The 21,485-nt window shown below is 40.4% G+C and overlaps 1 protein-coding gene across 1 annotated transcript in view; it reads right to left on the bottom strand.

Annotated features, from left to right (window-relative positions):
• The window catches only part of SMC1A (structural maintenance of chromosomes 1A), a 70,725-nt gene that overhangs the window by 38,216 nt on the left and 11,024 nt on the right, over window positions 1-21,485 (bottom strand). Inside the window, exons 3-16 of the mRNA XM_006898887.1 lie at window positions 21,296-21,445; window positions 21,077-21,189; window positions 14,481-14,684; window positions 14,157-14,395; window positions 13,274-13,532; window positions 13,052-13,192; window positions 11,714-11,796; window positions 11,198-11,405; window positions 4,138-4,323; window positions 3,866-4,045; window positions 3,616-3,762; window positions 3,385-3,522; window positions 1,574-1,690; window positions 1,363-1,469 (exon numbers count right to left, since the gene is read on the bottom strand). Of these exons, the coding sequence (XP_006898949.1) occupies window positions 1,363-1,469; window positions 1,574-1,690; window positions 3,385-3,522; window positions 3,616-3,762; window positions 3,866-4,045; window positions 4,138-4,323; window positions 11,198-11,405; window positions 11,714-11,796; window positions 13,052-13,192; window positions 13,274-13,532; window positions 14,157-14,395; window positions 14,481-14,684; window positions 21,077-21,189; window positions 21,296-21,445 (2,272 nt within the window). The remainder of the gene's footprint in view (window positions 1-1,362; window positions 1,470-1,573; window positions 1,691-3,384; window positions 3,523-3,615; window positions 3,763-3,865; window positions 4,046-4,137; window positions 4,324-11,197; window positions 11,406-11,713; window positions 11,797-13,051; window positions 13,193-13,273; window positions 13,533-14,156; window positions 14,396-14,480; window positions 14,685-21,076; window positions 21,190-21,295; window positions 21,446-21,485) is intronic.

The following is a 21,485-nucleotide window of genomic DNA, read 5'->3' as shown; positions in this document are numbered from 1 at the left end:
TGAGGCTATAAATCTTTATGGGAATATTCAAACTTACTGATGACATAGTATGCTGGGTTGCTAATGGAAAGGTCACTAGTTATTCTTTACTAGTTATTCTTACTAGTATTATTATTATTACTAGTTATTCTTTTGTTATTGTTATGTGCCATCGAATCGCCTCCAACCCATAGCAAGAAATCCTATGTACAGCAGCTCTGAACCCTGCCCTGTCCTGAGCCAGTCTAATTCTGACACATCAACCCCCACTGACCCAGTTACTTTATCAACCCATCTCATGTAAGGTCTCCCTCTCCTGTGCTGTCCCTCCACCCTTCAAGCATGGTATCCTTCTCCAAGGACCAGTCTCTGCTGGTCAAATGCCTAAAGTATGTGAGATGGAGCTTCAAAATCCTAGCATCCAAGGAGAAGCTCTACAAGAGAAATATTTATAGCTTCATAGACCCTCTGGACTCTGAGTTGGAATGGACTCGATGACAGTGAGTTTTTATATGTAACATTAAGAGTGCTCTCTGGTGGCATAGTACCTAGAAAGTTGCACTGCTAACCCAAAGGTAGCTTGAATCCAGCAGCTGTTCCTCAGCAGAAAGACAATCTCATCCTATGCAATATATTGCCTCAGGAACCTGCTTAAGGATCAACTTTAAACTCGTTCCTACTTGACGACAATGAGAGAAAGATCTCACTTACAAATGTATATTCTTGGAGGGGGGTTGATTAAAAAATGAAAAGACAATAAACACTTATTATAAACTTATATAAATGGTGTTATAAACTGCACTTACTTTTTAAGTCAACACTGCAGATTATTTATCAATGTTAGTAGTGCCTATAAATCTAGGTTTTTTTCTTGGAACATACAATCTGTGTATTTACCATATTTAATTTATATTCTACCTCAGTGATGCTTATCTATACATCATCAGTTTCCCGACTACCACAAACTATGCCAAGATGAATAATCTTGAATGTTTGGGGGGGATTTTTTGTGACTCTGTAGTTAAGATGCTTGTTGGGATATGGGAGTGGGTTGCTAAATTATAGGACACATTTATACATTTTCCTCACCAAACACTGCTAGTTTTTCAAAATATCTGTACCAGCTTATATTTTCATCAAAGTAAAGCTCATGAGGGAAGACTGCCCATCTTTACCCCATGAAGCAGCTGGTAGATTCAAACCATGTTCCTTTGGGTTGGCATCACAATGCCTCACCACTAAACCATCAGCATTTTTAAACACTATACTATTGCCATACTGCTTCCCTAGCTTCCCTGTTAAGTAAAAGGCCTACCTCCACTAAGATGTCATGTTAGTTTCAAGGGCTTCTTCATCTACCCTTCTGCCCACACTTCCACCTACCGCTTCTTAGCAATTTCATTTTGCCTCTTCACCTTTTCTTCCTCAAACTCCCGGATGTTGCGCACACCAATCTCACGACAAAACTCTTCAAATACTTCATCTTCTACCTAGGAGAGGCCAGGGAAGACAGAGGTTCTCTTCATCAGAAGCCTGCTTCCAGACCCAGTCCTACCTTGATGCACATGCTGGCACTGTTCTCCCCTCTACCAACCTGGTTCATTTTCTCCTTTAAGTCTTTCATTTCCCTCTCTCGGCTCTGGATGATCCTTTTGATATCGTTGATTCGAGGCCCAAAGTTGGCTAGTTCACTCTCCAGCTTGGACTTTTCCTGCAGGAAATAGAATTAAGAGGGAAAAAGGGACTAGGCTACTTAGAGGACAAGAGCCACAATGGCCTCATTGTCTGAACTTAGCACTCTTGCCCTAGTCGAGCCACTCACATCTGAAAGATCATATAACTTCCTCCCTGTCTTCAAATTTGGCCAGATTCAGTTCACAGAGCCAAGCATGCAGTAAACGCCATTAGTTATAGATCAACAATCCCTCATCTATTAACCATTGGCGTGAGATATTTTAGAATTCTGACTTTTTCTTATTATAGCAAAAGGCAAAACAATATAAATACTAAGGTTTCCAGGTTGCCTAGTGAAGCACTAATCAAACACATCACAGTTTCTACAGAGAAATAGCCCACTAGTCACATTAAAGGGAGCTCTGGTGGCTTACTGGTAAGGAGTTGTACTCAAAAGGCTGCATAGTGGAGTGGACTTGGGGGGGGATTGCATAACAATGAAAGAGTTTTTCTTTCTTTTCAAGAAGAGTGAATTGGGGGAAGAGGGTGTGGGTAGAGAGAAAAGTGCAACAATGAATGAATGGAAACCCTAAGTCTCTGTAAACTTTCATTTAAATTAATTTTAAAAAGTACATGGTTCAAATCCACCAGCTGCTCTGCAGGAAAAAGAGCAATCTCCTCCCATGCAATTTACTGCTTCTGAAAACCCACTGGAGGGTCAGCTATATGCCAGTTCTGACTTGACAGTGCAGAAAACATTCATATTAAATGTACTAAAACTATAAATCGCTTCACATCTATTAAGATTAGGCTTTTGCACCAATTTAGACACATACAGCCTTTGCTTTCAAAGCGTTCTGAGCCTTTAATTTTGTATAAATGATTACAGACCTGTACTAGATGAGTAATGAGTGCTGTTGGAACAGTGAATAATTGCTAGCTCAGCTGAACAAAAGGTCAGCTGTTTGAATCTACCAGCTGCTCTACAAAAGAAACACACAGCAGACTGACAAAATAAACCCTCTAAGAAATCCTATTGTGTCCTTTTATAAAGCCAGAATCAACTGTACAGCAGTGAGTTTGGCTTCTGGTGACTCTCCGGTGAGTAGAGAGTTGGTAATATATTATGCTCAGCAACACTTTCCTCTGTTCCCCCTCTTCTACTTTATACATTACATCACTTACTTTTTCGATTTCCCTCCACTTACTATGTTGTTGTTCTGTACCATCAAGTCGGGCCAGTCCTCCAGCGCATTTTCAGAGGTAGTTAATCGCATGTGTGAGGAGATTGCCCATCTTTCTCACACGAAGCAGCTAGTGAATTGAGGGTTAAGTTTTCTGTTTTGTTAACTGCAATATCCCCAATTCCTAGAATGATACTTTCATTCAAATATTGAGAAACCTGAAGCTCACTTTCAATAGAAGCACAAATATTTTCTGAATGAATGAATTATGTTAACATTAGCACCTAATATTTATGGACCACTTCTGTGCCAGTAGTCCTGGTGGCACAGTGGTTAAGAATGTTAAGCTACTCCACAAGATAAAGACAAGACAGTCTGCTTCTGTAAATATTCACAGCCTTGGAAACTCTATGGCAAATTCTACTTTATCCTACAAGGATGCCTGTAGAAAAGAGAAGGAAACAGAGCAAGTTCTCCACTCCTGGAGAAACCCAGGACAGGAATATGAGGACGGTCTATGGAGGACAGGGATGAAAACCAACCACACCTGCAGGTTTAGGGCTAAATGTCGTGTCTTAGTCTGTTCTAGGTCACTCTGTGAGTACTTGAGCCGCATCTGTAGTCCATGAGCCTGAGACTGCACCTGCCGCAGCTCTGCCTCTTTCCGTTTTGCTTTCATCTGTTCCTGAAAGGAAGAAAGAAGGGCTAGGTAATATGAAAGTGGTGAACCTGGGCTTGGAACTTCTCACTCTCAGGGAGAAAATTGCCTGCAGCTTACTTTTAACTCCTCTGTCAATCGCTCCTTCTTCTCTTTCAACTTGTCTACTGCTTTCTCATCCCAGCGGCGTGCCTTGGCCTTCAGGTCACTGGCCCCGCCAGAGATCACTCCTGACTTTTGGAACAGGGTCCCATCCAATGCCACTGTCTACATAAAATATAAAGAGAGAAGGGAAAAAAAGGGTTAAAGCTAAGTAGAGGACTCCTCCGTAAAAAAAGCCTGTCTATGTCAAATATAGGCAGAGGAATACCTTGTGGCGCTGGTGGCCCCCAAAGGCAATACGGCGGGCATCCTCTACATTGTCACAGACAAGGGCATTGCCACAAGCATACTGCAGGGCCTTTTTGATGTGAGGTGGTTCATAGCGAATAACATCGATCACAAGTTTGGCCCCTTTGAGCTCCCGGAGCTTCTCATCTGTAGGTTTCACCTGTAAAAAGCAGTTTAGTTCATGGCAGAATGCAGAAGGCTGGGAAGAAGGGTCCTCTCACACTGCCATGACCCCATCCCCACAAATCTTACCTCAAGGTAGTCAAGAGGTAAGAAAGTCTCGGGTTCTCCGCGCTGCTCCTTGATATACTGAATACAGTCCCGGCCTGTCTTCTCTGAGTCCACAATAATGGCATCCATGTTCTTGCCCAAAACCTTGGTTACAGCAATCTGGTATTTCTTTTGTGTGGGCTGGCAGAGGTCTATGAGGCGGCCATACTGAGCAAAGCAGGAAGGGAAAATTGAGGCATGGGGAATTTTGGAGCTACTTTAGGAATCCCAACTCCCAGTTCCCAAAGGAGTCCAGGATAAAATCTATACCAGAAACACAATACATGCAATGGATGAAAACGTCTGCTCTGGCCCCAAAGAAACAACTACTAAAGATAGTCATGTCTGAATCCAAAATCATTTTTCTAAACCTCATTTTTACCATTTTGCAGACTACTGCTGTGCCAGGTACTATACTTATTGTTGTTGTTGTTGTGTACTGTCAAATCAGAACCAACTCATAGCTGATCCTCTAGTGGGTTTTCAAAGGCAGTTTAATCACAAGGAAGGAGACTGCTCTCTCCCACAGAGCAGCTGGTGAATTTGAACCTCGTGCTTTTGAGATGGCAGAGTAGCTCCTTACCACTAGGTCACCAGAGGTCTTTGCTGAAGATAGTCATGTCTGAATCCAAAATCATCTTTCTAAATTCTATTTTTACCATTTCACAGAACACTGCTATGCCAGGTCCTATACTAGATAGCCTAAATAGATTATCTCAAATTTTTATAAGAATTTAGTAAAACCACTCTTCTCACATCCTATCAAAAGAGCAAGGTATGTTAAGTGTAGGGACCATAACTAATTCATTTTAATCTACCACTATTGCACAGGACTATGAAGAGAGATAAAGGGATTATTTGAGGAACAAAGCTCAACTGAAGCCAGGGATGGGATTATATCATTAAATATGGAATCTGAGAACTCATGATTTGATTCAAGAGTCTAAGAGATCTAACAGAATCTGCAGTTGTTAGCTACCATCATCTAGTTGGCTCTCACTCATAGCAACCCCATGAACAAAACCTTGTCCTTACAATCTCTGAAGATAAGCCCATTATATCAAGCCATTTCCTCGAACATCTTCCACTTTGATCTGACCTGATAGTTTTCCAAGTATGATGGGCTTCTCCAGAAACTAGCTCCCTGATGATGTTGTTGTGTACTGTCAAGTCAGAACTGACTCATAGCTGAACCTCCAGCAGGTTTTCAGAGGCAGTTAATCACACGGAAGGAGAATGCCCATCCCCCTGCTAATAACATGTCTAAAATATCAAGTCTCACTATCTTTGATTTCAAGGGGTACTCTAGTTACACTTCTAAGATAGATATGTTTGGTTGTCCCTCATTCAACAACTTCTAAATCAAGCTTCCTGTTAATGTACTGCTCCAATTCTCCACTGATAATCTTCAATATGATCTTACTTGCAAGTGATATTAATGATACTGTTTAATAATTTCTACATTCTGTTGGATCACTTTCTTTTTATAATTGACACAAATACAGATCTCTTCTAATTTGTTGGTCAGGTAGTTGTCTTCCAAATTTCTTGGCATTGAATAGTGAGAAAAATCTGCATCTGTTTATTGAAACACTTCAACTGTTATTCTACCAATTCTGAGACTTTCCCCGCCACCTATGCCTTCACTGAATCTGAGACATCTTCATTCAGTACAACTGGTTCCTAATCATATGCTATTTCTTGAAATGGTTTATCAATTCTTGTGGTACAGTTCATCTCTGTATTCCTTCAACTTGTTTTGATGTTTCCTGAGTCATTTAATATCTTCGCCCACAAAAGCCTCCAGCACTGCAATCAGAGGCTTGAATTTTCTTCTTCAGTTGTTTCAGACTGAGAAATACCAAGCATGTTCTACCCTTTTGATTTTCTGATATCTAGGATGCCCCTTCCATTACAGTACTTTGCTTTGTCTTCTCAAGTTGCTTTTTTAAATCTTCTGTTCAGCTCTTTTTTTAAAAGAAACCCTTTTTTTTTTTTTTTAGTTGATACTACTTTTTTATCAATTAAAAGCAGAAAAGGTGTGCTGGGTGCATCTGAAAAGCAATGAAGAACTGTGGTTGTTAAAAAATATACTCAAAATGACTCAATTTTTCTCACACTAGGGAGATTTCACTGAGGCCTCATCAGGGTGGGATATCTAAGGTCTAACTAAGATGCCCAGAAGGGTAATCATGCTCTAAAGGGGTAGAGAAAGAGGTAGCCAGGCTGCCACTTGCCACACAGACTTGTAAACATCAGATCTGGATTTCATAATGGAGATTGTGCTCTCCAAGGAACAATAAGTTCCTGGAAGGAACCGAGGACTTTCTCCAAGTATGATTGGTCATGGAAGAAGCAAATGGCTAAACTGGGGTGGGACTTGGTACACGTGGTTAGTCCAATCTCCATGACCAAGTAGCATTTCACTCCAGACATCTGCTGGCTGACCCACACCAGCTGCACCATCGGGCTGTGGTACTGGTTGTTAACTTTGCTGTACTTGCTGATGGTAAACTTGAGCATCCAGGAGGCCACTCAGCAGGTGTGAGGACTTGGCAGCATTTATTGTGCATGCCAGGCTCAGAAATGCCACCAGACCCAGCAAGGCCAGCAGAAGCAGTGGGACAGGTGAGGCAATAGCCATGTTGAAAAGACAGATGAAGTGAGAGAAGGTAGCCAATGTGGGTGCTGCTAGATCTGCCTTCAACTGCCTGTGCAGACTTTTATCTTGCAGCCAGGGCACCCTCTGCCCAGTCCTTCCTCTTAAAATTGTTAATTTGTTTTCTTACAATAACTTGTTTACATTGTGCTTTTTAAAAAAAATATATATATCCCCCTCCCCCCCCTTTATTTGTTGTATACTGTCGAATCAGATCAGACTGGCACAAGAGGAGACTGCCCCTCCTTTTCCAGCAGAGCATCTGGTGGATTTGAATTGTGTGCCTTTGGGATTGCAGTGCAGCTTCTTTGCCACTAGGCCACCAGAGCTCCTTTACATTGTGCTTTTACAATCTTTAATTTACATTGATTTTAATGTTGCTCTTGTTAGATGCTGTCAAGTAAAATATGATCCATAGCAGACCTCTAACAACAGATATGAACCCTGTCCTATCTTGTGCCAGCCTCACAAGCTCTGACACACACTCAAGTCCATTGCTATATTGTGCCAATCCACCTGGTCAAGGGTATTCCTCTTTCACCATCCCCGTACCTTTCTAAGCATGATGTCCTTTCCTAACAACATGCCCAAAGTATGCTAGATGAAGTTCAGCCATCCTTGCCTACAAGGAGCACTCTGGCTGCATTTTCTCCAAAACATATCTTTTGTTCTTTTGGCAATCCATAGTATATTCAGCACTTCTCCAGTACCAGTTTAAAAGCATCAATTTTTCTGCCATTTGAAACATGTCAATTGGTATTCCAATGATTCCTGAGTCCTTTTTTTTTTTTTCCAATGCCTTCACTACAGTCTTCCTTTCTTACCATTGGCTCTTGATATATTTAAGTGTTGGCCAGTTCTTTTTGGTATAGTGATTCTGTATAATCCCCCCATTTTCTCTTAATGTTTCCTGGATCAGTAGAAATTTTGCACATAGCATCTCTAAGTACTGCAACTTGAGGTCTGAATTTGTTTTTTCAGGTCTATCAGCCTGAGAAACACGGAGCAAGTTCTTCTCTTTTTATTCTCCAATTCTAGGTCTCTGTGTATTCCATTACAATAGTTCGCTTTCTCTTCTCAAGCTCCCATTTTAAATCTTCTGTTTAATCCTTTTACGTCAACATCTCCTCCCTTTGTTTTGGTTTCTTAATGCTCTAGTGCAATTTTTATGTTCTCTTCTGACTTTCATTTTGGTTTTTTCTTTCTCCTCTTTATTTTTAGTGACCTTTTGTGTCCTACCAATTTGTTGGTGTGTATACTTGAAGTTGTTCAGTATTAGCAATTTACTAATATTATTCAAATATTAGTATGTTGTTTCATAAAATCATTTATATATACTGTGTTTTATATAATTATTATAATTCATTACCATTGAGCTATGCCTATTACACTACCTTTTCGAGTCCCCACTGAATCTTTCCGATTCCTTTAACCCCCCAATCCGCCCACTAAACTCAAATCTAGTGATTTCCACCCTTCTCCTTTTCTGCCTTTCTCCACTGTTACCTTTTTATTTTTACAATAATGGTCTTATGCAGTATTTGCTCATGCATCAAAGTAGTAACCTCGCTCTATAACTATATATTGAGCAAATCATTCCAGAAGGTAGACTCTATGATATGAAAAAGAGTATGGCATTAGGATTAGAGGATAACTCAGCAACAACTTGCATTATGCAAATGGCACAACCATGCTTGCTGAAAATGAGGAAGAGTTGAAGCACTTATTGCAGAAGATCAAAGTCATTCAATATGATTACATCTCAATATCAAGCAAACAAAAACTCTCACCACTGGACCTACAGGAAACATCATAATAGATGGGAAAAAAAGATTTAAACCGTCAAAAATGTCATCTTACTGGGATCCACAATCAATACACTTGGTATCAGCAGTAAGATCAAGGAGATACACTGCACTGGGAAACTCTGTAGTCAGGGACCTCTCCAAATTAACAAGGATCAATGATGTCAGTTTGAAGACAAAGGTATGCCTGATTCAGGCCATGGTCTTTTCAATAATTTTCTATGCATCTGTTGTTGTTAAGTGCCGTTGAGTTGAGTACAACTCATAGTGACCCTATGAACAAGAGATCTGAGCCCTGTTCTATAACTATCATCATTTCTTTAATGTTCATAGAGTTTCCAAAGGCATATTGTTTAGGAAGTGGATGCCAACTCTGCTTCCAAGCCTGGCTTCATCTGGGAGCTCTACCAAGCACTGTCCACATGGATAATCATTATGGCATTTGACACACCACTGACACAACATTCAGTAGCAAAGCAACTCCAAGTTAACTTAGTACATCAAACTGACAGACCAGTGCTGTACCACCTGGAAGAATGTTCTTTTCAAACACAATTAACACCAACTGACTTTTAAATTCAAATACTCACACACCAGGTCCGGACTGACTTAAACAAGAGGCTTCTGAGAGCTGGATAATGAATAAGGATGGGAGAAGATATGATGTCTTTGAACTGTGGTGATGGAGAAAAGTACTGAATATGCCAAAAGAACAGCTATGTCTTGGAAAAAATGCAGTTCAAGTGCTCCTTGGAGGCAAGGATGGCAAAGCTGCACCACATATATTTTTGAGTATATTGTTAGGAGAGGCGACATCATGCTTGGAAAGGCCAGCAAAAAAGATCAAGACTCTCAAGACACTGCTTCAATGGACTTAAGTATGACAGAGGTGATGAGGATGGCAAAGGATAGAACAGAGTTCAGATTTATTATTCACAGGGTTGCTGTGAGTCATGCTCCACTCAACAGCACCTAACAAGATGTCCCTAAAATCTAATGGTTCTAGAACCCTGCCTTTTACTCTAAATTCTCCTCTAAAATAAAAATCACAATGTTCAACAAAAAAAAACTAAAATCCATAGGGTTAAATAAAAAAAAATTAAAAAGCCATTAATACAAAAGTACACAGTTCAAATCCACTACTTGCTCCATGGTAGAAAGATGGACAAACTCTTCCTATATGACTTACTGCCTCTGAAAACCAACTGGAGGGTCAACTATGAGTCAGTTCTTAATTGGTAGGACACAACAACACCAACATGTACAGATTGCAAAAATTCTTCTTTCACCCTCTTTTCAGGAAAATTTTATCCAAAAGAATATAATTCAAATTTGATAAAAGAAGCCATTGGGGAAAATATATTAAATTTGAAGGGGTTAAAAAAAAAAAAAAACCACTAGAATCCTCCTGAGTCCCCTAGCTTTCATGGAGAGGTATAAATTTGTCATGAGAGATCTCATAAACCAGACAGAATACTCCAAGCTAAATAATTTTATTTATTCCTTATAAAAGTGCTATGAAGAAGTAACTTATTTGTGGGAATCAGACTTTAAGATGGCTCCAACAATCCCCATCTCTTGAAAACTAACACCCTTGTGTAACCCCCCTCTCATACTATATCAGGGTGAGACTATGACTAACAGAACACAACAGAATTAATGGCACATGACATCTAAGGCTAAAGTCATAAAAGATATTGCACTTTTGCCTCTTTGAGATTATGTGTTTTGGGGGAGAACAGCCAAGACATGAGGACACCAAGTCTTATGAAGAGGCACACATGTGGAACCGTGGCCTCCTGTCAATGTAGTGATCCTGAAAGTGAATCTTCTAACCCTGTCAAACCATGAGCTGACTATAAACTCATGGGAAACCTTGAGCCAAGAGAAAAAGTCAACAGGTTAGCTGGTATATGCCAACAGAGCTCATAAAGACGATATGCACAAAACTTTCTGAATAGAAATGTTCCAAAGTCTGCTCAGATTCTCCACTTTCCACGGAGGAATGGATATAGCAAGTCAAGCCCATAAGAAGGTAATAAATGGGATGAGAAGGTGATCTGGCTGCGACATCTATCACCACACTGATCTCCAGAGTTGATTCGGCTGATCTGGATAGCTAGGCGGGTGTCCCCTTTTTCCCTCACTGATCCATGGGTGTCCTTCCCAAAGCTGCACGCTCACTTGAAGAGGACAACCATCCCAAACAGAAGACTGTCCTTTGGTCAAGGGGATACAAGTAGCTGCACGCACCTACTAGAACATCCAAACAAGCTCTCAAGAAGGTAATAAATGATGTGATGAAACTATCATGAGCTCCAGAATCTAAACATCCAAACAAGCTCTCAAGAAGGTAATAAATGATGTGATGAAAATATCATGAGCTCCAGAATCTAAACAAGTGGAGTCTGAAACACCTTTCATTTATGCACCTTGGTTAAGTCATTCAGTTTCTCTGAGCCTCAATTTCCGAAACTGTAAAAAAAGGTTAGCCACTCTGCTCTCACAGGGTTGCTGGGATAATTATGACAGTCAGTGAAGAGTAGATGCTCAGGATTAGTTCCTTTTCCACTCTTACCACAGAACCAGGATAAAGGCGCTTGATGCTTTCCATGATCTCTGCCTTTCGTTGCTGACGGCTGCTCTCCTGGCGATCAATGCGGGCATCCCCCAGCTGTTCCATCACCTGGTTTAACTCCTTATTGATCTCATCAATACGCCGTTTGGCCATTTCCACCTCTTCTGTCAGTTCCCCTTCTAGCTTCTTTTGCTCCTCAAGAGACTGCCTACAAATGCAGGGAACAGAGATTATCTTAATAAAAAAAAATATTCCCAACTCTAAGAGCCATGCCTGGACAGGGGCAGGATAGATGGGAAGTGATAAGAATAAGCTTGGGGGAGTGTGGGGGGATTGTATACTGATGAAGGAGTTTTTTCTTTTGCTTTTCAAGAAGAGCGAACTGGGGTGGGGTAGGGTGGACAGGGAGAAAAGTGCAATAATGAATGAATGGAAATCCAAAATCTCTGTATATGTTCACTCAAATTCATTAAAAAAAATAAGCTTGGAAGTAGAAGAAAAAGGTACTGCCCATACTTGCTAGTGGTTATATATTCCTCCAGTTTCTCAATCCGCTTCTGATTCTCTTCTATCTCCCGGAGTTTTTGTTTGATCTTGGCCTGAGCGAGATAGATATATGCTCCAACACCAGGGGTTGAACTGGTTAACTCCAAAACCTCACTACATGCACAGTCATCTAATAGTCCAGGACAATCTTTAACAAATGCAGGCGGCCTACTAAAAAGCATATATACAGATTATGCTCAATATGGACCTACAAAATTGCAGGGCCCTCTCAGGACATCAAAGACTCTCTCCAGGCTATCAATTTTCCTTGTTCAGAGACTTTACAGCCTTTTCTGCACCAATTTTCTCCTATGGAAAATGTAGATAATCTCTACTTCGCAGAATATATAGGATGAACTTATTTTAAAGTAGCTGTTAAGATGAATGACTACCTCACATTCTCTTAAATAAAAGAAATGCTTAGCAGAATACCTGGAACACTGTAGGCTCTTGGAACACTATTACAACTTTCTATGATAATTACTATTATTGATATTAGGGAGCTCTGGTTGGCTTAGTGGAAAGGAGTTAAGCTGACAACCACTAGATGCTCCATGGGAGAAATATGAGCAATCACCTTCTGTAACCTGGTAGAAGGTCAGCTACCAGTCGTTCTGATGTGACAAACAGTACGTAAGAACAACAACATTAGGGATATTAGGGAGGCAGTAGATAAGTATACTTGATAAGAGTGTAAATTCTACAGTTAGATTGTCCAGGTTCATATTCTGATTCTGCTACTTAATAAACATGTGATCCTGGACAAGTTAATTTATCTCTGTCATAGTTTCCTCATTTGGAAAATGAGAATAAGTAAGAGTACCCCACCCCCCCTGAGGATTTTCATAAATGAGGAATTAAATAGTGAATGTATATAAATAGCAGTGACTGGCACACAGTAAATGATTGGTATGTTAGTTACTATCATTATTTGTACTTATTATTATTGTTGTTAGGTGCCACTGAGTCAACTACACTGAGTCACCCTCTGATCTGAACGCTGTGCCATCCTCATAATTTCTGTCAAACTCAGGTCCAAAATAGTAGTCACTGTGTCAATTCATATCATTAAAGATCTTCTCTTTCTCTGACCCTCCACGTTCCCCAGCATGTCTCTGTTCAAAGACTGGTTACTTCTAAGAATATGCCCAAAGTAAATTAAATGAATTTTCACTATACTTGCACTTCCCTCAAGATTTGTTTATGCTTTTCAATACTGTTCACCAACACAATTCAAAGCACTTACTGTTATCATTGAAAAACCCTTCTCACTGGAACATTATCCCTAATCCTGTAACTCATACCCACCTCTGTCTCAACTTTCTTCCTCTCTTCCAGATCTAGTCGGTCCTGGTCAGCTTTCTGGTCTCGATTAAACTTCTCCAACTCCTGGGCCAGGGTAGCTGCTCTCTTGCTGGCTTCTTCTTTCAGCCGGTGATACTTCTTCACCTGTGTTCAGGACAAAGAAAGATGACAGAAATTACTAAATCAATCTAGCAATCTCCTCCCCCAATTCTTCTCTGAGCTTACCTGGTTCTCCTCCAGAGTCAAGTCTCTGCCTTGACTCTGGCTCTCCTCTTCCATTCGTTCCTCAAACTCCTGTCGTGCTTTCTCTACTGACAGCATCTCCTTCTCTAGCTCATCCATGTCACCTTTACGTTTCTTGTAGTGTTTCTGTGCATTCTGTAGGGACTTTTTGGCTGCTTCCAACTTCTTAATTTTGTGAGAGGTATTCTCTTTGGCTTTGATGTACTGAGGCCGTTTCTGGTTAAGCTCTGAGTCCTTCTCTCTTTTGCCAGAGGAGAAAATCAGTCAGTGTTTTGTTAAAAGGGGAAGTTCCTAGGATTTTTGCTCCAATAAAGGGGACACAAGCTTCACAGCCAGCCTCAGGGAACTACCTATCAAGGGGGCTTGTTGTCCTATAGATTCTCACCAAGGGGCCGTCTCACTACTTCTGGAGCCCACAGCTTCAGTCTGGAATTCCAGTCAGTCTATAAGGCAATGCATTCTTTACCTCAAGCCTTGCCTTCCCAACGCCCTCACTAATAACACTCTGTTACCTTAATTGTCTCCATCTAATCAAACTTTCTCAAATTCCTATTCTTTATATTTTAATTCTAGTTTTCCTCTTCAAGAAAGGCCTTCCTGTCTATCCATTGCAGCAGCTAGGCCTTCTATCTCATCTTCTCATTCGGCAAGTCTATTATCTCTTTCATGGTTTCCTTCTCCTGAGGACCTACCTACCGTACAATGCCCAAGTATTTAAAGATTCTGCCTAGTTCTGGTCAAAGCAAGTCAAGGCAAATACATAGAAACAACTAGTATGGGCACTGGACTCAAGACTCAGAGGAGCCCTAGAAACTATATAGCCTGTGGGTTTCCCTCAAATCCCAGAACCAGGTCTGCTACTTACTTGATCTCCTTCTCAATCTGCTGCTGCTCCCGCATCATTTTCCCCAGCTCCTTCTTCTTCTCCTTCAGCTCATCCTCTACCTTGTCCATGCGTTTCTTGTCTTTCTCAATTTCCTTGTTCTTAGAGGCTAGTTCCTTGTTGAGCTTCTCAATTTCTACCTCATTGTGGTAAAGCTTAAAGAGTTGTAGCTGTACCTGAGCTCGTACTACCTCATCCTTTAGGCGCTGATATCGGTCAGCCTGTGCAAATAAGGGCAAGAATACATCAGTATGCCATAGGTTCCATCCTCTTCCATCAGTACCAAGAGGTAGCCTGGCTACCTACCTCTTCCTTCTCCTGTTTGGCCTCCTTGCGTTCTGCTGCAATGTTTTTCTTGCGATGGTAATTAAACTGAGTATCCTCTTCAGCCTTCACCATTTCCTTCTTTCGCTTATCATACTCCTGGGCCAGCTCCCCAGAGCGACTGATCTCTTCAAACAGAGCTGTTCTCTCTTTGGGGTTCTTCATGGCAATGGATTCCACAGCACCCTAGTAGAGATGAAAACAATCTTCCCACTTAAGACTGTGCAAAGATCTAGAGTTAAAAATCAAAATAACTGAAAACAAATTCAAGCCTTACAGTGCAATAATGAAGGACTCTATGGGCAAAGTCTTTAAATGATCCAGGAAGCATCAAAAAAGATGGAAGAAATACAGAATTACTATACCAGGAAAAGAAAGTGCCTGTATAATCAAGAGCTAAAAGTAATGAAGGAAGATGTTCAAGCTACACTGACGGCATTGGCAAAAAAATAAGTTTCCAGGAATCAATAAGATACCAATTGACACATTTCAACAGATGCAGGCCTGGACTAGTTGAAGCCAAGAAATCTGAGGATAGCTACCTGGCCAACTGACTGGAAGAGATCCATATTTTTTCCCATTCTCAAAAAAGGTGATCCAACAGAATGTGGAAATTATAAAATAGTATCATTAATATATGCAAGTAAAATCTTGCTGAATATTATATAAAAATGGCTAGAACAGTATATCTACAATGAACTGTCAGCAATTCAAGCTGGTTATCGAAGAGGCCATGATACAAGGGCTATTACTGTTGATGTCAGATGGATCTTGGATGAAAGCAGAAAATGCAGGATGTTTGTGTTTTATTTACTACTGAGGGCATTTGACTGTGTGGATTTTAACAAATTATGGATAATGTTAAGACAATTGGAAATCCTAGAACACAAAATTGTGCTTGTGCAAAACTATACCTAGACTAAGAAGTTGTCTGAATAGTACAAGGGAACACTGCAAGGTTTAAAATCAAGAATGATGTATGTCAGGGTTGGATGCTTTCTCCATTATCTTTTCAATCTACATGCTGAACAAATCATTCGAGAAGCTGCATTATATGAAGGACATGCAGCATCAGAATTAGAGGAAAAGTTATCAACATGTGTTATACAGATGGCACACTCCTGTTTTCAGAATGTGAGAATTGAAGCACTGAGCTTTTAATACTCATTACATCTCAACACCAAGAATACAAAAATTCTTCCCACTGGAATGACAGGCAACACTGTAATAGATGGAGAAAAGATTGACATTATCAATGATTTATTTGGATAAACAATCAACACCCAAGATAACAGCAGTCAAGAAATCATAAACATATTGCCCTGGGAAAATCTGCTTTTAAAGACCTGTCCAAAGTGCTAAAGAAAAAGGATGTCACTATAAAGACTAAAGTGCACCTGATCAAGCCATCATCTTTTCAATTACTCCGTATGTACCTGAAAGTTGGACAATGAATAAGGGTGACAGAATCTGAATCAATGCCACTGAGTTGTGTTGATGAAGAATACTAAGCAGTACTCTACTTTTTGCATGGACTGCTAAAAAAAATAAACAAGTCTGTCTTGGAAGAAGTGCTCCTTAGAGATGAAGATTGTCTCACATATTTTGGGCATGTTGTCAGGAGAGGTTAGCCCTTGGAAAATTACATCACGCTGGGAAACATGGAAGGTCAGAGAAAAGAGAGGAAGATCCTCATCAAGATAGATTCACACAGTGGCGCTAACAATGGGCTTGAGCATATTAGAGATTAAAAGGATGGTGTAAGATAAACAAAGTTTAGATCTGTTGTTCAGAGGGTCACTATGAGTCGTAGGCAACATGATGGCACCTAACAACAACTTAAGACTATAGCCAGTCCAGTTCTCTCTACTCACTCCAACTCATTCATTCAGAAGTTTGCTAACCTTCCCATTAATTGCTATATTTCACACTAAGCTTTGATGACACATTCCTTGCTTTTTCAGGAGGACAAGAAGGAAAAAAAAAAAAAACAATCCCAGTATATTATGTGCCTTGACAAAAGCAGCACAGAAAAATGGCTTGTAGGTAGGCTGCAGAGATCTAAGGCAACATCTAAGTTTAATTTTGGAAGACAGAAAAGAATTAACCAAGTCATTAAAAGAGAAATGGTTATTCCTTTTAGAGAAAGTAGTATGCAAAGGCCTGGAGATCAAAGAAAGCACATCAGTTTATATTAAAGAGTTGGAGAAAAGGCTGATGAGATTAATGAGGTTGGAAAGCACCTCATTTTGGAATCTGAATGTCATCCTCAACGTACCTCAAACTTTAGCACGAACCACAGTAACTTGGAGAGCTTGATAAAGTATAAACTGCTATGCTCCTGTAAGAAATCACCTACATGAGACCAAAGGGTTAACAATTGAAGGGAAATGAAATTAATGGAAACTGAATAACCAGAACAGAAATGAGAATGCAAAGAACATAATCCATGTCACCAATTGATATAGAAATTGTTAAATGAGAACCTAAAAACTATTATGTAAACCATCACCAAAAACACCATTTTAAAGAAAAACTGAAACTACCACAAACTGGTATCTCCTATCTCAAAATATAGGAGTGTGCAGGCCTAGGAAGGGCCTGAGAATTTGCATTTCTAGTATGCTCCCAAAGGAGCCCAGATGGAGTAGTGTGGAACATGATGGGCTGCTAAGCAAAAGATCAGCAGTTCAAATACACCAGTCATTTCAAGAGAAAGATGGGCAGTCTCCTCCCATATTTACAATCGCAGAACTCAGTGGAAAGTGACCATTAAGTCAGAATGGATTTGAAAGCAGTGTGTTTGGGTTTTGATAGCATGCTCCCTCACAATGTTAATGTAGTCTGGAGACTACAGTTCAAAAATTATCATAAGGCAATGAGAAATCACAGAAATGCTTTGAGGAGAAAAGACAAATTTATGACTCCATAAGAACTTGATCTAAGAGGTGAATATGAAGGAGCCAGACTAGAGTCAGGAAGTTCAGTGAAGAAGATGGTACTAATAGTTCAAAGGAGAAAGGGGGAAAAAACCCTGATGGAGCAGACTCAGTGGGAACAAGACCAATCTAAATCAAATCTACTGCTACTGAGTTGATTTCAACTCATAGTGACCTTATAAGACAGAACAGAACTCACAAGCTACAACCAGGAGAAGATAACACAGATGAATGGGACCTTCTAAGACTCAAATCCCTATGCACATCCAAAAACTTCTCCAGTAGGGTAAAAAGGGAAGCCACTGACTGGGAAAAAGTATTCGGTAATAACATATCAGATAAGGGACTTATATCCAGAATTTATGAAATACTTGAGCACCACAACAAGATAAAGGTAAATAATCCAATAGAAAAATGGGCACAGGATATGAACAGGCACTTCACCGAAGACGACATTCAGATGGCTAACAAACACATGAAGAAATGCTCAAAATCCCTAGCCCTAAGAGAGATGCAAATTAAAACAACTATGAGATATCATTTCACCCCAGTCAAAATAGCAAAATTTAACAGAACAGCAAGCAACAAATGCTGGCGAGGTTGTGGAGAAACTGGAACGCTGATTCACTGTTGGTGGGAGTGTAAAATGGTGCAACCCCTGTGGAAAGCAGTATGGCGCTTTCTCAAAAAGTTGCAAATAGAGATACCATTTGACCCAGCAATTCCACTACTGGGAATATACCCTGAAGAGACCATAGCTGACATCCAAGCAGATATATGCACACCCATGTTCATTGCAGCTTTGTTCACAATAGCAAGGAGTTGGAAACAACCTAAGTGCCCATCAACAAATGAATGGCTAGAGAAGCTGTGGTATATTCGCACAATGGAATACTATGCTGCATTGAAAAACAAGGAACTCATGCAATATTATTCAAAATGGTTGACTCTGGAGAACATTATGCTGAGTGAAATATCCCAGTCACAAAAGGACAAATATTACATGATGCCACTGTTATAGAATGGGACTGTCCTTGGGGTTAGGGAGACACTGAGTAAGATGGGTTCAATAATGTATACTGCACTGAAGCAGAGGAGGGAGAGAACCGTCTAAAAGAGAGATGTAACTGGGTATTTCTGTCATCACAGGAGACTAGAGCGAGGGCCGCATGGTGGAGGGGACCTGGGGGAGGGTTTGTAAAACAATGAAAGAATCTTTTCTTTTACTTTTCCATAATTTTTGGACTCATGTACTTATAACTTGTTAGTCAAATTTGTGTCTTCTAGGTTGCAACACCCCCATGATACATCTTGAAGGATATGTACATGTACAGCCAAGCACAATCAATAAGAGTGCATCTGAATTCCAAAATCAATCTCCATAATAGTCTATGTGTTTCCTACTGCCAAAGGGGCCCTTTAGAGTAGTGAGAGAAGATCTTCACCCTGAAACCCACAGCGTCCCTTTTCAGCAGGAAGTAGCTAAGAGAATACGCCGTCCCCTTTTCCTTATGACTCAGGGTGAAGTCTCTCTCAGGGAGGAGTGATAGGGAATGGCAAAGGATACACTGACAAAGAAGATTAATCAGAACTGGCTTTGACAAGCACTGTGGCATTTGGACAAGAACAAACTGGGAGGAGGGTAGAGAGAATAGTGCAACAATGAATGAGTGGAAGCCCAAAATCTCTGTAAATTTTTATGAAAATTAATAAAATATAATTATAGAAAAAAAAAAAAAAAGAACAGAACTCACAGCAACTCTATAGGAACTAGAACTGTCCCACAGGGATTCTAAAGGTGTGATCCTCAATGGAAGTAGATTGTCACACCTTTCTCTTATGGAGCTCATGGCTATGAACCATAAACCTTTAGGTTAACAGCTGAATATTTTTTTAAAAGAAAAATTATTAATTTCAGTGAAAATTTACAGAGACTTTGGATTTCCATTCATTCATTGTTGCACTTTTCTCCCTTCCCAACCCTCCCCCCCAGTATACTACCTGCTTGAAAAAGTAAAATTCTTTCATTGTTTTACAATCCCTCCCCCCAGGTCAACTCCACTATGCAGCCTTCGCTCTGGACTCCTGTCATGACAAAAATACCTAACCACATATCCCTTTTAAACAGTTTTCTCCCTTATCTGTTTCAATGCAGTATACATTATTGAACCCATCTTTCTCAGTCTCCCTCCCAACCCTAATGTCAGTCCTGTTTTACAACAGTGGCACCATGCAATATTTGTCCTTTTGTAACTGAGATACTTCACTCGGCATAATGTCCTCGAGGGTCACCCATTTTGAATAATACTGGATGAGTTCCTTGTTTTTCCAATGCAGTGTAGTATTCCATTGTATGAATATACCACAGCTTCTCTATCCATTCATTTGTTGATGGGTACTTAGGTTGTTTCCAACTCCTTGCTTTTGTGAACAAAGCCGCAATAAACATGGTTGTGCATATATCTGCTTGGATGTCAGTTATGGTCTCTTTGGGGTATTTCCCAGTAGTGGAATTGCTGGTTCAAATGGTATCTCTATTTGCAACTTTTTGAGAAAGCGCCACACCGCCTTCCACAGTGGTTGTACCAAACAGCTGAATATTTTTAACCACTGTACCACTAAGACTTCTTGGGCAGTTGAGCGGCTAGTAAAAAACAGATATGCAGTAATTGTTAAAAATGAGCACTTGGTGGGGGGAGGGTTGGGAGGGGAGAAAAGTGCAACAATGAATGAATGGAAATTTTTTTAAAAAGTATTTGCAATGAATAAATAAATCTTTAATCTTTTTTTAAAACGAGCACCTGGCACCAGAAACTCTTGCCCAAGATTAATCTTTACACCAGTCTTACTCACTGCCATCTAGCCAGAACCAACTCCTAGCTAACCCTGCAATTGATTTTCAGGGGCTATAAACCCTACAGGAGATTGCCTCTTTTTCTCCCACAGAGCAGGGGATAGATTTGAACTCCTTGCCCTTGGGTTGGCAGTGCAACTCCTTACCCACTAGGTTACCAGAGCATTAAAACAAAAGCATTCCCTAAAGTCTTTTTTTTAATTTATTTTTGTGCGTGTACCGTCAAATCGGATCTCACTGGTACAGAAGATTGTCCCTCCTTCTCCAGCACAGCATCTGGTGGATTCAAACCACACACCTCTGGGGTTGCAGTGCAGTTTGTCACCAGGCCGCCAGAGCTCCTCCTAAAGTCTTCTTAAAGCCAAACAGTTTAACTAATTAAGAATGTCTACCTTAAGCATTATATTCTTCTATGTTTTCTTCCTTTCTTTCCTTCTATCTGCCTATCTTATGTACCACCTATTAAAGGATAGACAATCTCCTCCCATGCAATTCTGCCTCTGAAAACCCACTGGAGGGTCAGCTATGAGCTTCTTCTGACTCGACAGCACACAACAACATAAGGAATCAAAGTGACAACAGCCACTCAAAAAATTAGACCTTAGGGGACAGTGAGTTTATGCTAAAAGAGGAAGAAATCAGAAAAGCAGGGCAAGAATGGTCACACAATTCCATGAATGTTGTTAATGTCACTGAAATGTACAGAGAGACAAGTGAATTGGTTTATTTTTTACTGTAAACATTCTCAACAACAGCAAAGTAAATCATTTTTTTAAAATCCCTACCTGGAAGACGAGGAAGTTACGAGCTTTGATGAGAATGCCCAACTTCTCTAACTCCTCACTGTACTCATGTAGCTGGACCACTTTGTTGTTGATTTTGTACTCAGAAGAACCCCCTGAAAAACAATGCATGAGTCAGGGGCAAGGCTCCCTTCTACACGAGCTGACTAGTCCAGCTACCTCCCAGGACCCAAGGAGAACATACTGGCAAGTCTCACCCACCAACAATAACTCGGGCAAAAGTTCGGTCCTCAGCACCTTCCTCAGAGTAGACCATGCTGACAAAGGCCCTGTTAGCAGCCGGCTTGCCTACAGGAGCTCCATGGATCAAGTCTCGAAGAGTCTTCACCCGCAAATTGCTGGTCTTTTCACCTAGCACAAAGCTGATAGCATCCATGAGATTTGATTTACC

This window comes from Elephantulus edwardii, unplaced genomic scaffold, assembly GCF_000299155.1.
Source record: "Elephantulus edwardii isolate Elephantulus edwardi_28Jun2011 unplaced genomic scaffold, EleEdw1.0 scaffold00239, whole genome shotgun sequence".
Taxonomy (NCBI): domain Eukaryota; kingdom Metazoa; phylum Chordata; class Mammalia; order Macroscelidea; family Macroscelididae; genus Elephantulus; species Elephantulus edwardii.
This window is presented reverse-complemented; position numbering and strand designations above follow the sequence as displayed.